Raw genomic sequence first — 17,264 nt, 5'->3', positions numbered from 1 at the left:
TCATGTAAGGACCATACTCTGGCTGATCTCGATGCCAAACATACCAAGGATATGGATGAATAAGGATGAAATAGTGTCCAATACAATATCTACCGTTGGAATTCTACCTTCTAATGATATCTATAGCTGATACATAAAAATTTAGTGGCTTTTCATCGTTCGTAGTCTTTTTAGTCTGAACATGGTTTCGGGAAGGTATATTGCCCATATGTACATCCAAAATTAGTCGATGTAGATGTAAATGATGAATGACCAACCTAGCTCACTGCTTAATGTAACCACAAGATACCAATATGAACTCAACCGTGCAAGGTACACAGTCGACTTTGCATTAAAATCATTTCAAAACTCTTTTCGCAGCCGTTCTCTGAACAGCTTTTCGCAGCCACTTTTGCTACTTTCTGTTTTCTATAGAGCAAATTCTCTTGTATTGTATATACATACATCTGTAAACGTAATTACTTAGTGTTTTGGCCAGATTTGGTCTTTAGTCTAGTGTACATGTCGAAGATCTTTTTCGAAGGAACTTTAGCTGGCCAGTAGAGTCTAGAATACGACCATAAATGCTTCTGCAACTTATTTCCTTCTGGTTTACCGTCCAACGGCTTGACAACTGTGCCAATAAAGTCGCCCACGGTGAGCAATTCCGTTTTCAAGATGTTGGCCCATTCGTGTTTTTCAAATCCTTGATTTCCTTTGTGGAGTCTCATCAACGACTTTGCAACGGGCTTCAATACGTCCTTGCAGTACCCTTCATCCATGCTATCGTATTCAAGATCTTTATCATCATCCTTGGAATTGTTGTTGTGATGTGGCTGGTGCTGACTAGAGTGTGTGTGAGCTCCAGAATCTACCTTTGGAGAGTTACCAGCGGGACTAGATGGGGACGCCTTTGGAGCAATGCTTCTCACCTTAGACTTCTTGAGGTTAGTTTCGGGAGATTGTGACCTAGCTGCGGCTTTAGCTTTACCTGCTGGAACCGGCGTTTCCGTCTTTGGTCTTCTCACTTTCTTCTTAATAGTAACACCAGAAGGAGTGGAGCCTCCATTTGCACGGTCATCGTCACCTCTGAGTAACGAGAACAAGTAATCTACTCTTCTACCCAAATGCACAGAGCCTGGCACCTTTTTAACTGCCTTTTCTTCAACTGGAGCACCAGAGCCAGCTTCACCAGCAGGAGCAGTACTCACTGTATTTGCTTCCTTAGGATTCGTAGAGCCTTCTAAGAAGAGCTTTGTCTGCAATCCCAAAACAGTGTCGTCACGAATCTGAACCCAAGATCCATATCCGAATTTGAAAACACCAACCAACAACATGGCATCGTCCTTTTCAGACCAATCGCAAGACCAGGCTGACACCAGCTTAGGAGGTCTGGGCAATTCAAATGAAGTAGGGTTTTCCTTAGGAATCATACTGTCAAGCATCTTCATGTCCACAGGTCTATTCAATACCAACTCAGCATTAATATTCTTGACCCCCTGGTATTCGAATAAGACGGCCTTCTTTTCCTTCTTCTTGGCAATCCACAAGGCCGTTGGATTTTCTACAGCTCCCTTTTCTCTTTGCTCAATAGCCTTTCTTTCCAAATCGGCCAAGGCTTTAGTTCTTCTGATTTCTTCTTCCTTTACTAATTGTTTGGAAGTGTTGATAATCTCATTGTAGGCATGTTTGACCAAAACGGGATTCTTGTTTGTGACACTTCCTTCTTCAACCAATTGCTCCCACCTTCCAGTCAAATCACCAAGTCTCAAGATTGATCTGTATATACCTCTAATTTCCTTTTCAGAAAGTTGATGGTCGCCGGCATGCTTCAGTCTTGGTTGTCTACCCAGAGAAGAATCTTCATCTTCGTCATCACTTGGAGCAACCGATCCATTTTCAAATTTACGAACGGCAGCTTTTCTTCTCGAGTACATAGCAATTTGTTCTTCCAAGTAGATCTCATCCGCCTTCTTTTTCTCCTCGTCCTTCAACTTGGCCAATTCTTCTTGAGGGATGATATCGTCCCATTCAACATCGGCCTTGTAATCTGTAACTTCGAACTGTTTTAAAAATTCTTCAGAACCCAAGTTGGACTCTCCAAGGTCAGGAGTAGTGACATGATCTTCAGCATGATTTAATACATCATCCAAGTTCAAATCTTCCAACTTCTTTTGGTTATCGTTTTCTTTGAACATATTGCCAGCACCAAACTTCAAGATTTGACTCAATTCACCTGTTGATGGTTCGGTCTTGCTCTTCTTCGAGTTGGGATCTGTGATTCCCAACGAAATAATGGCGTACTCCAAAATCATCTTTTTCCTAGCCCTTTCCAAGATCTGCTCCTCAACAGTATCTTTACTAACGAATCTGTAAACCGACACATGATTCTTCTGACCAATTCTATGAGCTCTGGCCATTGCCTGCAAATCAGCTTGAGGGTTCCAATCAGAGTCAAATATGATAACAGTGTCAGCGGTCATTAAATTAATTCCTAACCCACCAGCTCTAGTGGACAACAAAAAGATGAAATCCTTTGATTCTGGAGCGTTGAAATGGTCAATAGAGATTCTTCTTTGAGCAGACGGTATCCCACCATCCAATCTTTGGAACTGGTAACCCTTGATCGATAAATAATCGCCAAGAATATCCAAAATTCTGACCATTTGAGAGAAGATTAAGACTCTGTGACCTTCCTTTTTCAATCTGGTTAATAATTGTTCAAGCAAAACCATCTTACCAGAAGACATAATCATACCTCTCAAGATGTTATCCCTAGTAGCAGAACCAACCTTGGCTAAAACTCTGTTCTCAGCACCATCGAAAAGGTAAGGATGGTTAGACGCCTTCTTCAACTCACTCATCACGTTCAACAACGAGATCTGAGCGCCCTTATTTCCAGCATTCAAAGCAGAATAGTTTTTAGTGATAATGTTCTTGTAGTACTCAGTCTGGATATCTGATAATTCTACTCTCAAGATTCTTTCTGTCTTGGAAGGAAGGGATTTCTCCACGTCCTTTTTCAATCTTCTCAATATGAAAGGCTGGATCTTTTTCTGTAAGTCTTTAATGTACAATTCCTGCTCTTCATCAGGAGTTTCAAAATCGATTTCTTGCTCAATATCGAATTTGCCAGGCATCAAGAAGTTAACCAAAGCGGCCAATTCCTTAATATTGTTTTGCAAAGGTGTCCCAGTAATCAACAATCTGTTGGCAACCTTAAAACTCTTCAACGATTCATATAACGAGGAGTCAGCATTCTTCAATCTATGAGCTTCATCAACAGCCAAGAATTGCCATTTGAAAGCACCCAATTCGTTGCGGTCCTTCAAAATGTATTCATATGTAGTTAACAATATGTTGAATTTAGGCTTATTGTTGGATCCGTAGAATTCGTAGTCTCTGATGGTCTTTCGTGCCTGAGTATTACCTAAGTAATAAACACAGTTTACATCAGGAGACCACTTCTCAAAGGTCTCTTGCCAAGCTGGAATTGTTGACAATGGCACAACAACAATATGAGGGCCATTCTGCCTTCTAGAATAAATCAACCAAGAGAGAAATGAAACAGTTTGCACAGTCTTACCCAACCCCATTTCATCAGCAAGAATACCGTTTTCGTTTCTAGACCACAAGAAAGCCATCCAGTTCAAACCGGTCAACTGGAAATCTCTCAACTCTCCATTCTTGATAAAAACAGGCTGTTTAACCAACTTTTCAAATCTAGGTCTTTGTGACAATGGGTAATTAGCTGACAAGTTTGGCAATATCTTAGACTTCAACCTTTGCTGATACTTGGCTACTTGATCGGGAGCAATCTTAGCAATTTCTTCAGCATCTTCCCAAGAACATTCGTCATAGTAGAGTCTTCTCCACTTACAATAGTATTGTAACTTAGTTTCGCCATTTTCGGTTTCAATTCTTTCGGAGTCAACGATTCTTTCAACACGAGTGTATTCTTCTTGTTCATCGCGTTTTCTTTCGCGGTCAATGTCCATGGCTTCTATGTCTTCCCTAGTCGTCAAAGGATCGTTTCTGATCTCTTGATCATATATTATGAATTGCTTGATGTAGTTTTCGACTTTTCTGATACCTTTGTACTCCTTCAAGTCATTCCACTGCTCCCAAGTATTATGCAAATGCGATTGGTCTGTCCACTTAATTCTGAACAAGTAGTCTAGCTTCGGGTCACCAGTCTTTTCCGGATTTTCTTCGTTTAGTTTGTGATCCATGACGAGATCGATACCTCTTTCGTTTTCATCTTCATTGGCTTGTTGATAGTAGTAGTAATCTCCATTTACGTCTTCGTCGTTTTCGTCAAGTTCTGGTTCACTTTCAAGCAAGTCGTCGTCGTCATCATAATCAACGGCATAGTTAACCTGTTTGTTATTTCTCGACGAGAATCTGATCTCAGCAGGAACCGAAGGTTCCAGTTTCACAGATGATTTCTTCTTCTTCTTCTGTATAATTGTCTTCTTCTTCTTCTTCGCAAGAGGCTTGTCGTAAAAATCTTCGTCCTCAGAGTCTTCCGCGTCGTCTTCTTCATCTTCTTCGTTTTCATCACCGTAATCTTCAGTTCGTTGAGCTTTCTTCTTCCTTCTCTTTGGAATAGGTTCTTCTTCACTTTCACTTTCGACGATGGCAGCACGTCTTTCTCTGTGGGACCGTCTGAGTCCGTAGAGTTCCGGAAAGAGGGTTGCCTCTTGTAATACCGGTTTGACCATGATATTATTAGCTAGTAAGTGAAGACTGTGGGATTGTAAATCAAGATAGCTTATAAACTAATGATCAGATACCAACAAAATCTCAATTATAACAGTTGAACTTCTGTCCAATGGCGAATTCCAGTCGCTACACTGAATAGAGTATAAATATTGAAAATATTATGAATTTTGCAGAAAAATACCCTGCCTGTTCAACAATGTTTATGCTAGCTGATATGGAAAGTATAAGGATCTGGAGATACGAAAAATGAGAATACCCACAAGCTATCACAACCGAAAATTGGGTGTTATTCAGATGCACTCAGTACGGGCTAGCCTCTCCAAGTCTAGATATCACAAAGCTATAAGAACTTGGTGGTGGAAAGACAGATCACTCAGTTGTAAAAACAAAGAAGTAGAATGTAAAAAAGTGGAAGTGAAGTAGAGCGAAAAAGCGAAAAAACTGGCACTGAAAAAAATGTTCGGAAAACGACAACAGCCAAAAAAATCCATGGTTTGGCAACGACTTTGTCCCCATAACCAAGTGTGATCAGCCACGGATTCACTCTGTGACGAGGCTACGAAAGATTCTCGAGATTGTCGACGACTTAGCATGTATTTGACAGAGCATGGATTCTACGATTATCTATAGAGTAACAGCAATAGCTAAAGTGAAGAATTGTAAGGGGCTCATAGTTAAGGGTCAGATGCGACGGACAAAGGGAGGAAAAACTATCAATATTAGCCTGGCATGAGTTCTGGTTTACAAACAGCATTTTTGCAGCCAACGCAACATTCCAACAATATGTGACAACTGATATTAGACAGACGTTCCAATATGGGAATGCTACAGTTGTTAGGACAACTCAAGTCCGAACACAGTATTTGGACAATAGAGGCGAAATACCGGCTCTGAAGTTGTTGCAAATACACATTTGCAGCCGTTGCCTTTTTCGGAAAGTCAACACCAGACTCAGCACCAGCTTATATGAGCAAAAAACTCCCATCACGACGATAGAGCATGAACACATATGGAACTATTGGGTGAACCACAGCATACTATTGATGAGTCACATTCTAGGAGTACAGCTTGAAGTGAAATCAAACAATAACTGCAAACTTGTGAACACATATCATAGCTATCTGGATTGGTTGATCACCGGACAATATTAGGAGAGTCAGCTTCAATAAACTGAATATCAACACTACGGATGAGAGTCATTTCGAAAAGGCAATCAACAGGTGAAGGCCCTACCTCAAACTCACAAAGATTCCACCATTACTTACTTAATTCTGCAAGAAAGCAGCTTCTATACGAACACCATAGTCAAGTTCTTACTTATATAGAAAAAGAATACATAAAAGGACAGATGCTAAAGTTGGGGATTTCAGGACGGGGTGTTTTGAGTGGATGGAAATTTTGGTCGTGCATGGCAAACATTTTGGCCAATGAGACAATGTGTGATATATACAGGAAATCAATATCAGCCGACCAGTGGAATCATGTGAGCTTTTTGGCTGAACATATTTATAAGCAATTACGTGAGGACTGCTGTTCAAGTTTTTAATCTCTGCCTGCACATATTCAAAATTTTTCACTCGAGATCAGACGTTTGTATCTGGCTTGACAGTATAATGGAAGTATAAGAAACAGAAGTGAGGCCCTTAGTCAACTGCGAATCGTCATTCTGAGATAGGAATTGCATCAAATATCACCCTTCTATTGTGTCTTTCATTATTTGCCTCCATTGTGACCCAGTTGATGTCTGATTCCTCTCATCGCTGCGCTGTGTCTCCACCAATAGAAATGCCCTGTTTAGTAATGGACTGATAAATACGCTGTGTTCTCAATACTTAAGATTTTCCACACGCGTACAATTCATCCCTAACAGATCTCATCTAACGCGAACCTCAAAAAAAAACACAGCAGAAAAAAATTTAGTAGCAAATTTGCAATTCGAATTCGAAATACTAATTGCTAGTCTTTTTTGCCAACTACAACAAGAGCACAGTAAACGTATTTGCGTCAAAAAATGAGTGACAAGTCTACAAGAATTGCCATTGTCAACACTGACAGGTGTAAGCCCAAGAAATGCAGACAGGAGTGTCGTAAATCGTGTCCCGTTGTCAAGACTGGAAAATTATGTATTGAAGTAACTCCAGCATCCAAGATCGCCTTCATCTCAGAAAACTTGTGTATTGGTTGTGGTATTTGTGTCAAGAAATGTCCATTCGATGCTATTACCATTATCAACTTGCCCACCAACTTGGAAGCCGAGACTACTCACAGATACTCAGCTAACTCGTTCAAGTTGCACAGATTACCTACTCCAAGACCAGGTCAAGTACTTGGGTTGGTTGGTACCAACGGTATTGGTAAGTCAACCGCCTTGCAAATCTTGGCCGGTAAGCGTAAGCCTAACTTGGGAAGATATGACGATCCACCTGACTGGGAAGAAATCTTGAGATACTTCAGAGGTTCCGAATTGCAGAACTATTTCACTAAGGTGTTGGAAGACGACATCAAGGCTATCATTAAGCCTCAGTACGTGGACAGTATTCCCAGAGCCTTGGCCAAGTCTCCTGTAAAGGAAGTTGGCAAAATCTTGAGTGCTAAGAACACCAGACCTGAAGCCTATGACTACATCCTCAGAGTGTTAGAGTTGCAACATGTCTTGAACAGAGAAGTGGAAAACTTGTCTGGTGGAGAATTGCAGAGATTTGCTCTCGGTATGACCTGTGTGCAAAAAGCTAATGTATATATGTTCGATGAGCCTTCTTCTTATTTGGATGTCAAGCAAAGATTGAGGGCGGCCGAAACCATCAGATCGTTGTTGGATCCTACTACCTACATCATCTGTGTGGAACACGATTTGTCTGTCTTGGATTACTTATCCGACTTCATCTGTATTTTGTATGGTGCTCCTTCTGTTTACGGTGTGGTGACTTTGCCATCGTCTGTTAGAGAAGGTATTAATATCTTCCTTGACGGTCATATTCCTACTGAAAACATGAGATTCAGAACTGAATCGTTGCAATTCAGATTGGCTGATTCCGCAGAAGGTTTGATCTTGGATAAATCCAACGCTATGGCCTACCCAGTATTGAGCAAGACCCAAGGTGACTTTCACTTGAAGGTGGAAGCTGGTGACTTCACCAACTCGGAAATTTTAGTTATGATGGGTGAAAACGGTACAGGTAAGACGACTTTCTGTAAATTGTTGGCTGGTGCCATTGCTCCAGACGAAGGAACTACTGTTCCAAAGTTGAATGTTTCCATGAAGCCACAAAAGATTGCTCCAAAGTTCCCTGGTACTGTCAGACAGTTGTTCTTCAAGAAGATCAGAGCTTCTTTCTTGCACCCACAATTCCAGACTGACGTTGTTAAGCCATTGAAGATTGATGATATCATCGATAACGAAGTATCTACGTTGTCCGGTGGTGAATTGCAAAGAGTTGCTATTGTTTTGTCGTTGGGTATCCCTGCGGATATCTACTTGATCGATGAGCCTTCTGCCTATTTGGACTCGGAACAACGTATCATCTGTTCCAAGGTGATCAGAAGATTCATTTTGCACGCCAAGAAGACTGCATTTGTTGTGGAGCACGATTTCATCATGGCCACCTACTTGGCCGATAGAGTTATTGTGTTCGAAGGTAAGCCATCGCGTGATGCTGTTGCTAGAACTCCCGAATCTTTGTTAACTGGTTGTAACAGGTTCTTGAAGAACTTGAACGTTACTTTCAGAAGAGATCCAAACTCTTTCAGACCAAGAATCAACAAGTTGGACTCCCAGATGGACAAGGAACAAAAGTTGTCTGGTAACTACTTCTTCTTGGACAACGCTGATTTGTGAAAAATTCAGCATCGGTCATTTCACGCATTCCAGGCTGTGCACAGCAGCCTCCAGGTCTTTTCCACTTGTACACTAGTTATTCAATTGCATCGCTTCATCATGCGTTGAAAGGCTATGCCTTCGACGTTCCATAGAGACTATGATAGGTTGTTTATGGAGGACTTATAGACGCCGAATATGAGCTGAAGCTCTATTTCGGATTGAATGTTCTTCCTAGCTTCTCTTAGTTTTTGGTCTTTAGTATTTAATAAACATTTTAATTTGTATAATTTGTTGAACAGAAAGTGGGTGCAAATTAATTGTACTTTTAGGGTGTACTGAATGAAGTACTATGACAAAAATAAGTCAAGGAAAAAATTGTCCTTGCTTCCCAATTATATTGGCATATATGGTGAGTAATGATCCAACTCTCTTACAGCTAAAGTCCCACAGCCACTTCAGACGTCAATACACTTCTTCCATTTAGTATCATACAAAGTTAACAGTGTACCATTCAAATTAATTCCTGTATACAACACCTGACACGGTATCCAGGAAATTTCTTCGACTATTTCAAGAATCAATATTTCAATATAATATACTACTAGAGATTTTCCCCACCTTTTCGACTCCATATAGCAAGATGGCACAGCCAGGTCAGGCTAGCATGCCTATTCAGACTACGAACGAGAGGTCGCCTGCGGCTCTCAACCTAGCATCGTATTTGTACCAGAACTCTATTATGAAACAGAGAACTGGACTTCTCAACAATGAAAGAGATATCGAATTCTTCAGATACAAACGTTTGAGCAGAGCCTTGCTTTCTGATGACTACAAGAGCAAGCAGCAGAACGTTAAAAACGGCTTGATCCCCATCAACAATGAAACTGATGTTCAGAGAGTGTTGGTTCTCTTGATCCAAAATCAGTTGATCTTACCTGTGGAAAAGCTTCACTATGCCGAAATAAAGGCAATCAAGGGCTGGAAACCAAACCGGACCAAGCCCACTTTAAAGCGAATGGATAAAGCTCACGTGGACCCAGATGCATATTTTGCCTGGATCTATACCAAACCTAACCCTTACATCTTGTTGTATAGTATCTTGGCTGTGGCTGGTATCTTTGCTGTGATTTTGTTTCCATTGTGGCCCAGCTTCATGAAGAGAGGTGTGTGGTACTTGTCGATGGCTGCTTTGGGACTTATTGGTCTTTTCTTTGCAACTGCAATCGTTCGATTGATCATATACATCATATCCTTGGTAGCATTCCCCAAGCCGTTCTGGTTGTTCCCCAACTTGTTTGAAGACTGTGGAGTTCTTGAGAGTTTTCAACCTTTGTACGGGTGGGAGGAGCCAAAGAAGAAAAAGAGCAAGAAGAAGAATGGTAATGAACCTGTTGCTGAAGTCAAGGCTAATGGTTCCGCCGCTAATGGTTCCGTAGCTACTGGTGCTAAAGCTGGCGAAACAAGCACTCAGAAACGTAGAGTGACTCTCGAAGAAGTTGACGAGTAGGTGAAATAGAACGGAGTCGATAAAATGTACAATGCTATAGAGGAGGTTAGTTTAGAAGACTACCGTAGATATAGAGAGTATAAATGATATGAGACAATCACATCTTCTCACTATATTGATGGTGAGCAAGTGTAGATTCGCTTCCATTTTCCAAAAATTTCAATAATAAGGCAATCCCTAAGCATGGCTCTAAGTATATTGTGTAGCCATTAAAGTCTATACCATATGTACGGTCTTATTCTACTGACCCATATATCAATTGAATTGATCATAATTAGGAGCAGAACTACACATTTTTTTCCCTTCTACAATCTCACGATTTTCCCTATAACTTCCTTATAAAGATTCGTAGTTAAGCCCCCACACTTTTTCCCTTAGTTAAGATAACGCGAATATTATGTGGGTCATCAAATGATAATTGTACTCTTCTTTCTCTTCAAGACAAATAATGACCACCATCAATGACTTGACCTTCAACCAGGACTACTCGTGCATTTCTATTTCTACCTCCAACTACCATCGCATCTTCAACTGCGAGCCATTTGGTCAGTTCTACTCTTCGTCTCACGGAAACATTAAAAAGACCCTCTCCAACTCCATAGAAACCAATACTGTCAACGCCAATGTTGATAATAATACTAGGAATAGTAGAGCAAGTCTTGGTGACAACACTATTCTGTTAGATGGAGCTCCTGAAGAAACTAAATGTCCGACTGCTTACTTGAAGATGCTATTCTCTACTTCGCTAACTATCATAGTTCCTCAGTCTCAGAACAAGCTCGGAAACAGGCTTCTCAAGATCTACAACCTCAAACAAAACTTGAAGATCTGCGAGCTTTCGTTCCCGTCAAATATTATCAACATCAAGCTTAACCGCAAACGTTTACTTGTCTTTTTGGAGATCGGCCATATCTATATCTACGACTTGAGTTGTGTCAGACTCATCAAAATCTTGGAAGTCAACTCATACTTGAATGAAACGGTATCTACTGCAAATAATTTAACCGATTCTGGTCAAACAGCAAGAGTATCGACCAATATGAACAACTCCTTCCACCAGCTTATTGGAGACTTGAGTGCTGACGACAACTCGTTCTTGGTGTTGCCACTTTCAGCCATCAATGACCAGACTGATCTCTTCAACCATGAACATTCGTCGGCTTCTCCACTGAGAAAGTCGTCCCAACCTTCAACACCATTGTTGAAGCCCAGTGACTCGACCATAATAGCGAACTCTCTTGACTCCTTGATTGAGTACACACACAAAGATACCCATCACTTGCACAAAAAGGGCAGTATCACCCTCGACGATCTCAAAAAGGACAGCAATGGATGGGTTATCGTGTATGACACCATTGAATTGAGACCTCGGTTGATATTCAAAGCTCATAATTCAAGTATAGGCAAGATTACTGTCTCGAATGATAACTCCAAGATAGCTACTGCATCAGTAAAGGGCACTATCATAAGAGTATTTCTGATTGATAGCAACAGTTTCTCCAGTGACAAGCTTAAAATTTCGCAAGTGACGAACTTGAGAAGAGGCCATAATCTCGCGAGGATCAACACGTTAAGCTTCAATGCGGACAATCTGATTTTGGGCTGTGGTTCTGAAAGTAATACAATCCATTTCTTTAGATTGAATGAAAAAGCAGAAGCTACGTCTCCTGGCAATTCGGATGAGGGAAATACTGAAGACTACGAGGCAAACGACCACGATAGCGAAGTCGAAGGCGAGAGTAGCAAGTCTTCAGAAGACTTGAATGAGAACTTGGCCAATTTGCTAGTATCCAATCCAGCACCTCCCGTGGATGCAGAGGAGAACCATAAACAGAGCAAGTCTTATTTCAGTTTCTCTAATCTAAAGAGTACTACAAAATTGATTAACAACCAATACACCAAGTCTATCATAAAGAAGTTACCTTACAAGGATTACTTTGAAAACTTGATATGGGAGCCTCCGAGAAGGTCGTTTGCCTACATTAAGCTTCCAGAATATACTCCACCCCATCACTATGGAGGACAACATTTCACCTCTGAATCCACCAGTCCAGAGAATAGAGTGGAGATTGGCTTCAGCAATTCGTTGATCTTGTTGGCATCGTACCAAACAGGAATCTTCTACCACTATCAGTTGCCCAAGCCCGTGGGAAGCACCAGAGTTGGGCTGCCATCGGAAGAGGAAAAGAGAGAGGAATGCTATCTTATCAACCAGTATAGTTTGGTCTGATTTGTTAGCAATAATTGGAAAATAATAGAAGATGTTTAGCATCTACCGTGCAAGGGTCACATGGTTGGTATCGTGAGGCTGCTTATTATATAGGAGAGGATAATCCGTTTCGAGAGCCAACATCCTTTGGATAATAATTACGAGAAGTGAAATGGACAGATAATGAAAGTTATTGTAGAAAATAGAACGTAGTAACATATACTGAACACTAGGCTGTTATAATCCAGACAAGAACGTTTAGATAACTGTGGAAATCTAGATCCAAATTATCAGATTATTACGCGAAGTGAAATTCTCTTACCCCGGACTTTCGGTAGAGTGAATGCAGAGACAAGAAAGCGAAGAAAAACTGTAATTTTTTTTTCGAAACAGAATAGAACAAATGTCAGTATTCACATAATAGTGTATATTTAATTATAATTATATTACTTTATCATCTATGACAATTTCTCTTATTTCACAATTGACTCTTCCAGCTGTTTCTCTCCTTAGTCTTTCGACTTTATCTATGGCTAGATGGAATGTTTTCTCGACTGCATCATGTGCAGTTCTAAGCACGTGACTCACCCTCAAATTTTCAGCTTGATACATTTTTGACTATTTCTCTCTATTCCGTGGAACATGATCCAATCCCCACACCTCCGGAAATATATAAGAACCAGTTGGTGCGATAGCCATAGTAATTGAGACTGCCTTTTTTTTCCTTTTCTTCCAATGTTAACATCGACAGCACGTACCTCCCTTTGTCGTCGTCTCCCTAAGGTTAACTCTCGTTTCGGCTCATCTCTATTGGTGTCGCGATCTTTTCACCAGTCACTTTCCACGATGTCTCCTGTTGATACCAACACCGGCCATGCCGAGGACACTGTTCTCTTTTCTAACAAGAACGCCAGCAGAATTGTCTCTTTAAACAGACCCCGCAAGTTGAACTCGTTGAACACGGAAATGATGGAGTTGATGGCCCCACGGTTAAAGGAGTACTCCAAGCTGAGTTCCAACAACATCGTCATCTTGACTTCCAACTCACCAAAGGGTCTCTGTGCTGGTGGAGATGTCGCTGAATGTGCCTCACAGATCCTCAAAGGCAATGCTGAATATGCCAGTGACTTTTTCCAGAAGGAATACAATTTGAATTACGTGATCTCTACCTACCCCAAACCATTTGTCTCATTGATGGATGGTATCACTATGGGAGGTGGTGTCGGCCTTTCCGTTCATGCTCCCTTTAGAATTGCTACGGAAAAGACCAAGTTGGCCATGCCCGAAATGGATATCGGCTTCTTTCCTGATGTCGGCACAACATTCTTCCTCCCCAAGTTGGACGATAAGCTCGGCTACTACTACGCCTTGACCGGCAAGATATTGTCTGGCTACGAAGCCTACTTCTCCGGATTCGCTACCCATTTCGTCCATTCTGATAAGCTTCCACATTTGGTGAACAGATTGTCGAACTTGCAGCCTCCGATCATCAACGACAACAAGACGGCCTCTGCTGACGTCATCACCAACACCTCTGAGTATTTTGCCCAAGTCAATCAGGCAATCGAGGAGTTCACGGAAAATAAGCCCCCCAAGGATTATGTGTTCCCTTATACTGCGAAGGAATTGAAGGTGATCAACGAAGCTTTCTCGCAGAAGAGCTTTGAAGATGTCATTTCATACTTCAAACAGGAAGGCTCTCAATTCTCCAAGGATACTCTCCATATCTTCAGCCAGAAGCCATATTCTTCGCTCAAGATCGCGTTTGAGTTGTTGAACCACGGTTCAGAAAACTCAATCAAAAAGCAGTTCGAGTTGGAATTGATCTCGGCTACCAATATCATGAACATTGAGCCCAAGGAAAACGATTTTGTCAAAGGAGTGTCCCATAAGTTGATTGAAAAGATCAAGAACCCTAGCCATCCACACTGGAACGAAGTTTCTACTATTACGGATGAGTACGTGCAGAAGATATTGTCTCCTTCTCCCAAGACTGCCGCCTTGAAGCAACCATTGATCGATACCCATTTTGGCATCGACTACAAGAACTACCCTTTCCACAACGGTTTGCCCAACAACCAGCAGGTAGCTGACTATATCACCGGTAACGATGGCAGCAACAGGGCTTACTTGCCAACACCTACTGAAGTCGTCAAGCACTTTGTCAAGCAAACAAACAACAAAGTTGGTGTAGAAGAAAAAGTGGAGTTGATCTTGAGTGTCCATGGCTCTAGCTCTACCTACGACAACAAATACGTTTCGTGGAAACAGTAATGATAAAATTCTTCCCTTATATATAATTAGAAGTACATACTCGTAAAGTATCTATCTCGTCGATACTGTAAATAAAGAATCCGTTCATCTTTCGAAGCAATTGAAAAAAATTGCCATTTTATGTAGGCTGTGCAAAGAAAAGCTCAGATGGATAAAATGATAACAAAGGAGTTAATATTCATCACTTGAAACTTTTCAAGAATTTTTAGAATTATTACTTGTTTAAAGACCTTATTCATCTTTACGTTAGCGCTGATTTAAACATTGTCATCTATTCTATGGTCTTAATATTACAAAGGAACAAGTTACTACTTGAATTTTTCAACAATCAAATCCTCACCCAACTCCTCATAATCAGCTTTTGTGACAAACCAATTATCCAATGCAATCTTGACACTGTTGGACTGCTCGTTGCTATCGTTCAACATACTGGCCAAATTACAAGCTCCCATCCAGGCACCAAACTGTCTGTCCCATGTTTCGTTGGAGTCCCCTGTACTGTGCCTGATAGGATAGATGGAATATGAGAATGGATAGTTGGAGTAGTATTGTTGGGTCATGGCCCTGATGTCGTTGATGATGGACTCTGGCAAACCAGACCCGTTGGAAGTGCCTCCAGTGATCAATATGTTGGAAAGCAACTCCTTGAATATCTCTGTGAACTTGGCCAACTTGTTGTGTGACGATGAGTCGTTTGTGGGAGGTAATAATGACGCCTCCAAGCTCTTCAAGCACAAGAAGATCAAGTTTGTCAAGCCATGGGTGTGGGGCTTGTCCACAACCGGTTCTGGAATAACTACATCTGGCAACTTACGTAATGTGGGCTGAAACAAACTCTCCAAGAAGTTAGTACTGTCGCCTACAGGAATGTGAGTGTTGTTTGGTAACTGGTAATTTCTGAGCTGGTAGTTCAAGGCCAAGCTCTTGTAGTCCTGAAGAACATTGTGACTGATGTAGTAGGTCTTGAATGAATCAGATCCTCCGTGGTACTGCTTGGGCAACAAATTATTGACGACTTGCTTCAGCTGCAGCTGTAAATAGTCCAATACATGAAGATTGACAAAGTTGCCGGCATATTTCAGATGGAAACACGACTTGTGCTGGATTATACCGTCCAAAATGGGAGTTACACTAGTGACAGAAGCTCCTACATCGATTACAAGACCAGTAGATCTGCCAGCTCTGTACAACTGAGCAATGGGTGTTTTCACAAGTGAGAAGATGGGCACTTCCAATGTCTCGAACGCTATTTGGGTGGCGGTCAATCTGTTTTTGGAGGTGTTCCATGACTGTTCTGTCAAGACAAGAGGAAACTCTTTGGCATCTATGGCATTGTGGTTGTCTATATTGTCATACACATACTGCCAGTTGTGCACAATATTGTCAAAGTTGTAGATAAGGCCGTTGTCAAGAAGTGTCATGACTTCGTTTTCCGGTTGGGCACAGATCTCGTCGTCTCCTACAATTACGCTGCCGGTCTTGTTGTCTACCGCATAGTTGGTGCTAAACACTAGTGACGGTAAGTCCTCCAGAGCAAACCCGGCTTTCGTAGTGTACGAGCCGTTGTCAATCACAACAGCAGGAGAAGTGTAAGCCATTGCGCGTATGTTTTAGTGGTATTAATGGGATTGTAATAGATAAATACTTCATATTCGCATTTATCAATGTATACTGGGTTGTTATTATTCATGAGAAATTTTCGATGTCGCGTACTGTGTCGCGCGACATCCTTGTCTATGGGGTATAAAGAGATCTGGTGGTGGTGAAGATATATGCTTGAAGATCTAGTAAACACATAGTGAAAGGCACTGATATAGCCAAAGGGCTTAATATTATCAGTTGCTTGTCTCCCGTTGTTCATTTTGACATTTGAACGTTAATAATATTTATTGGTATAATTTCGCAGCCAAACACTTAAAGAAAGCAATTCAAATTCTAATGTAATTCATATTCTAAAAATTATAAAGAACTTATGTATTTCCCTGTGCAAGGTCTAGAAAGAGAACAGAGAAGAGTAATGAAAGCGTCCCTTATTTTTTTCAGGTCTATACAACTTTTAATAGCAGTTTAACAAGAGTATTGCAAACTGCACTACGATCCTAGACACAAGATTGCATGTGGTCTTTAGCACTTGTCTACAACAGATACAAGTCTTGCTACTCAATTATAACCAATATCTTGCTTGAACCTACTGGATCACTCATAGCCGAGTTTAAAGAATTCTTGTCATTGAACAGACCAACAATGCTATTATTTGACTACACAAAGTTTTCGGATGCAGTTGCAAGATACACAGCAGCCTATGTGACCTGCTATTCTAGCGTTCACATCTTTGGGAAGTTGATTGTAATTTTAGAGCTCCGTTGTGGTACTTTCAAGTGAGCCAATTCAGCTATCAAAAAAATTCAATTGTCTTCTGCACCCATATCTCGTTTGTGTGTTCTTAACTGTGGGAATCACAAAATCATCAGTTTAAGCTCAAACCACCTTTTAAATGTCTTGAAAAACTACTTTTGGATAAACCGACATTCTTTAACCATATAGTAGATTTAACGAATAGCTGTTTACTGTCACTGACTTATAGATTTGAAGGGTTTCTATGTAGACGGCGCTACCTTGTTACCGAACTTTGTGATTTGTTAGGCAAGGAAATTATGAAAAAACCCATTTGGGCCGAACCGTGCTTCGCCCTCATTTTGGGTGGACTAAAATCAGCCAATGGGCTGACCGTAGGGATCCACCAAATTTACTCT

The 17,264-nt window shown here is 41.0% G+C and overlaps 6 protein-coding genes across 6 annotated transcripts; 3 read left to right on the top strand and 3 right to left on the bottom strand. All coding sequences in view use genetic code 12, as the record gives it.

Annotated features, from left to right (window-relative positions):
• Positions 1-408: 408 nt before the first annotated feature.
• Positions 409-5,073, bottom strand: CHD1 (transcriptional regulator). The gene has a single exon (XM_001385470.1). It carries the CDS (start codon positions 4,701-4,703, stop codon positions 459-461), a length of 4,245 nt encoding a protein of 1,414 aa, XP_001385507.2. The 5' UTR covers positions 4,704-5,073; the 3' UTR covers positions 409-458.
• Positions 5,074-6,666: 1,593 nt separating this feature from the next.
• On the bottom strand, positions 6,667-7,591 carry PICST_84532 (predicted protein). The gene has a single exon (XM_001385469.1). It carries the CDS (start codon positions 6,928-6,930, stop codon positions 6,709-6,711), a length of 222 nt encoding a protein of 73 aa, XP_001385506.2. The 5' UTR covers positions 6,931-7,591; the 3' UTR covers positions 6,667-6,708.
• A 1,579-nt stretch (positions 7,592-9,170) lies between these two features.
• SEC62 (subunit of ER protein- translocation complex) lies at positions 9,171-10,179 on the top strand. Its single transcript, XM_001385814.1, has one exon. It carries the CDS (start codon positions 9,186-9,188, stop codon positions 10,026-10,028), a length of 843 nt encoding a protein of 280 aa, XP_001385851.1. The 5' UTR covers positions 9,171-9,185; the 3' UTR covers positions 10,029-10,179.
• Positions 10,180-10,476: 297 nt separating this feature from the next.
• ATG21 (Autophagy-related protein 21) lies at positions 10,477-12,258 on the top strand (the record flags this gene model as incomplete). The annotated part of the gene is made up of 5 exons (XM_001385813.1): positions 10,477-10,690; positions 10,727-11,055; positions 11,089-11,207; positions 11,241-11,754; positions 11,776-12,258. The coding sequence occupies 5 exons, from the start codon at positions 10,477-10,479 to the stop codon at positions 12,256-12,258; spliced, it is 1,659 nt and encodes a 552-aa protein (XP_001385850.2).
• Positions 12,259-13,083: 825 nt separating this feature from the next.
• EHO3 (enoyl-CoA hydratase, mitochondrial) lies at positions 13,084-14,511 on the top strand (the record flags this gene model as incomplete). Its single annotated transcript, XM_001385812.1, has 1 exon — positions 13,084-14,511. One exon carries the CDS (start codon positions 13,084-13,086, stop codon positions 14,509-14,511), a length of 1,428 nt encoding a protein of 475 aa, XP_001385849.2.
• A 308-nt stretch (positions 14,512-14,819) lies between these two features.
• Positions 14,820-16,109, bottom strand: ARP7 (general RNA polymerase II transcription factor; the record flags this gene model as incomplete). Its single annotated transcript, XM_001385468.1, has 1 exon — positions 14,820-16,109. The coding sequence occupies one exon, from the start codon at positions 16,107-16,109 to the stop codon at positions 14,820-14,822; it is 1,290 nt and encodes a 429-aa protein (XP_001385505.2).
• Between the last annotated feature and the right edge of the window lie 1,155 nt (positions 16,110-17,264).

This window comes from Scheffersomyces stipitis, chromosome 6 (assembly GCF_000209165.1).
Source record: "Scheffersomyces stipitis CBS 6054 chromosome 6, complete sequence".
NCBI classification, from domain to species: domain Eukaryota; kingdom Fungi; phylum Ascomycota; class Pichiomycetes; order Serinales; family Debaryomycetaceae; genus Scheffersomyces; species Scheffersomyces stipitis.
The sequence above is the reverse complement of the archived record's forward strand: the minus strand, read 5'-3'. Positions and strand labels throughout refer to the sequence as shown.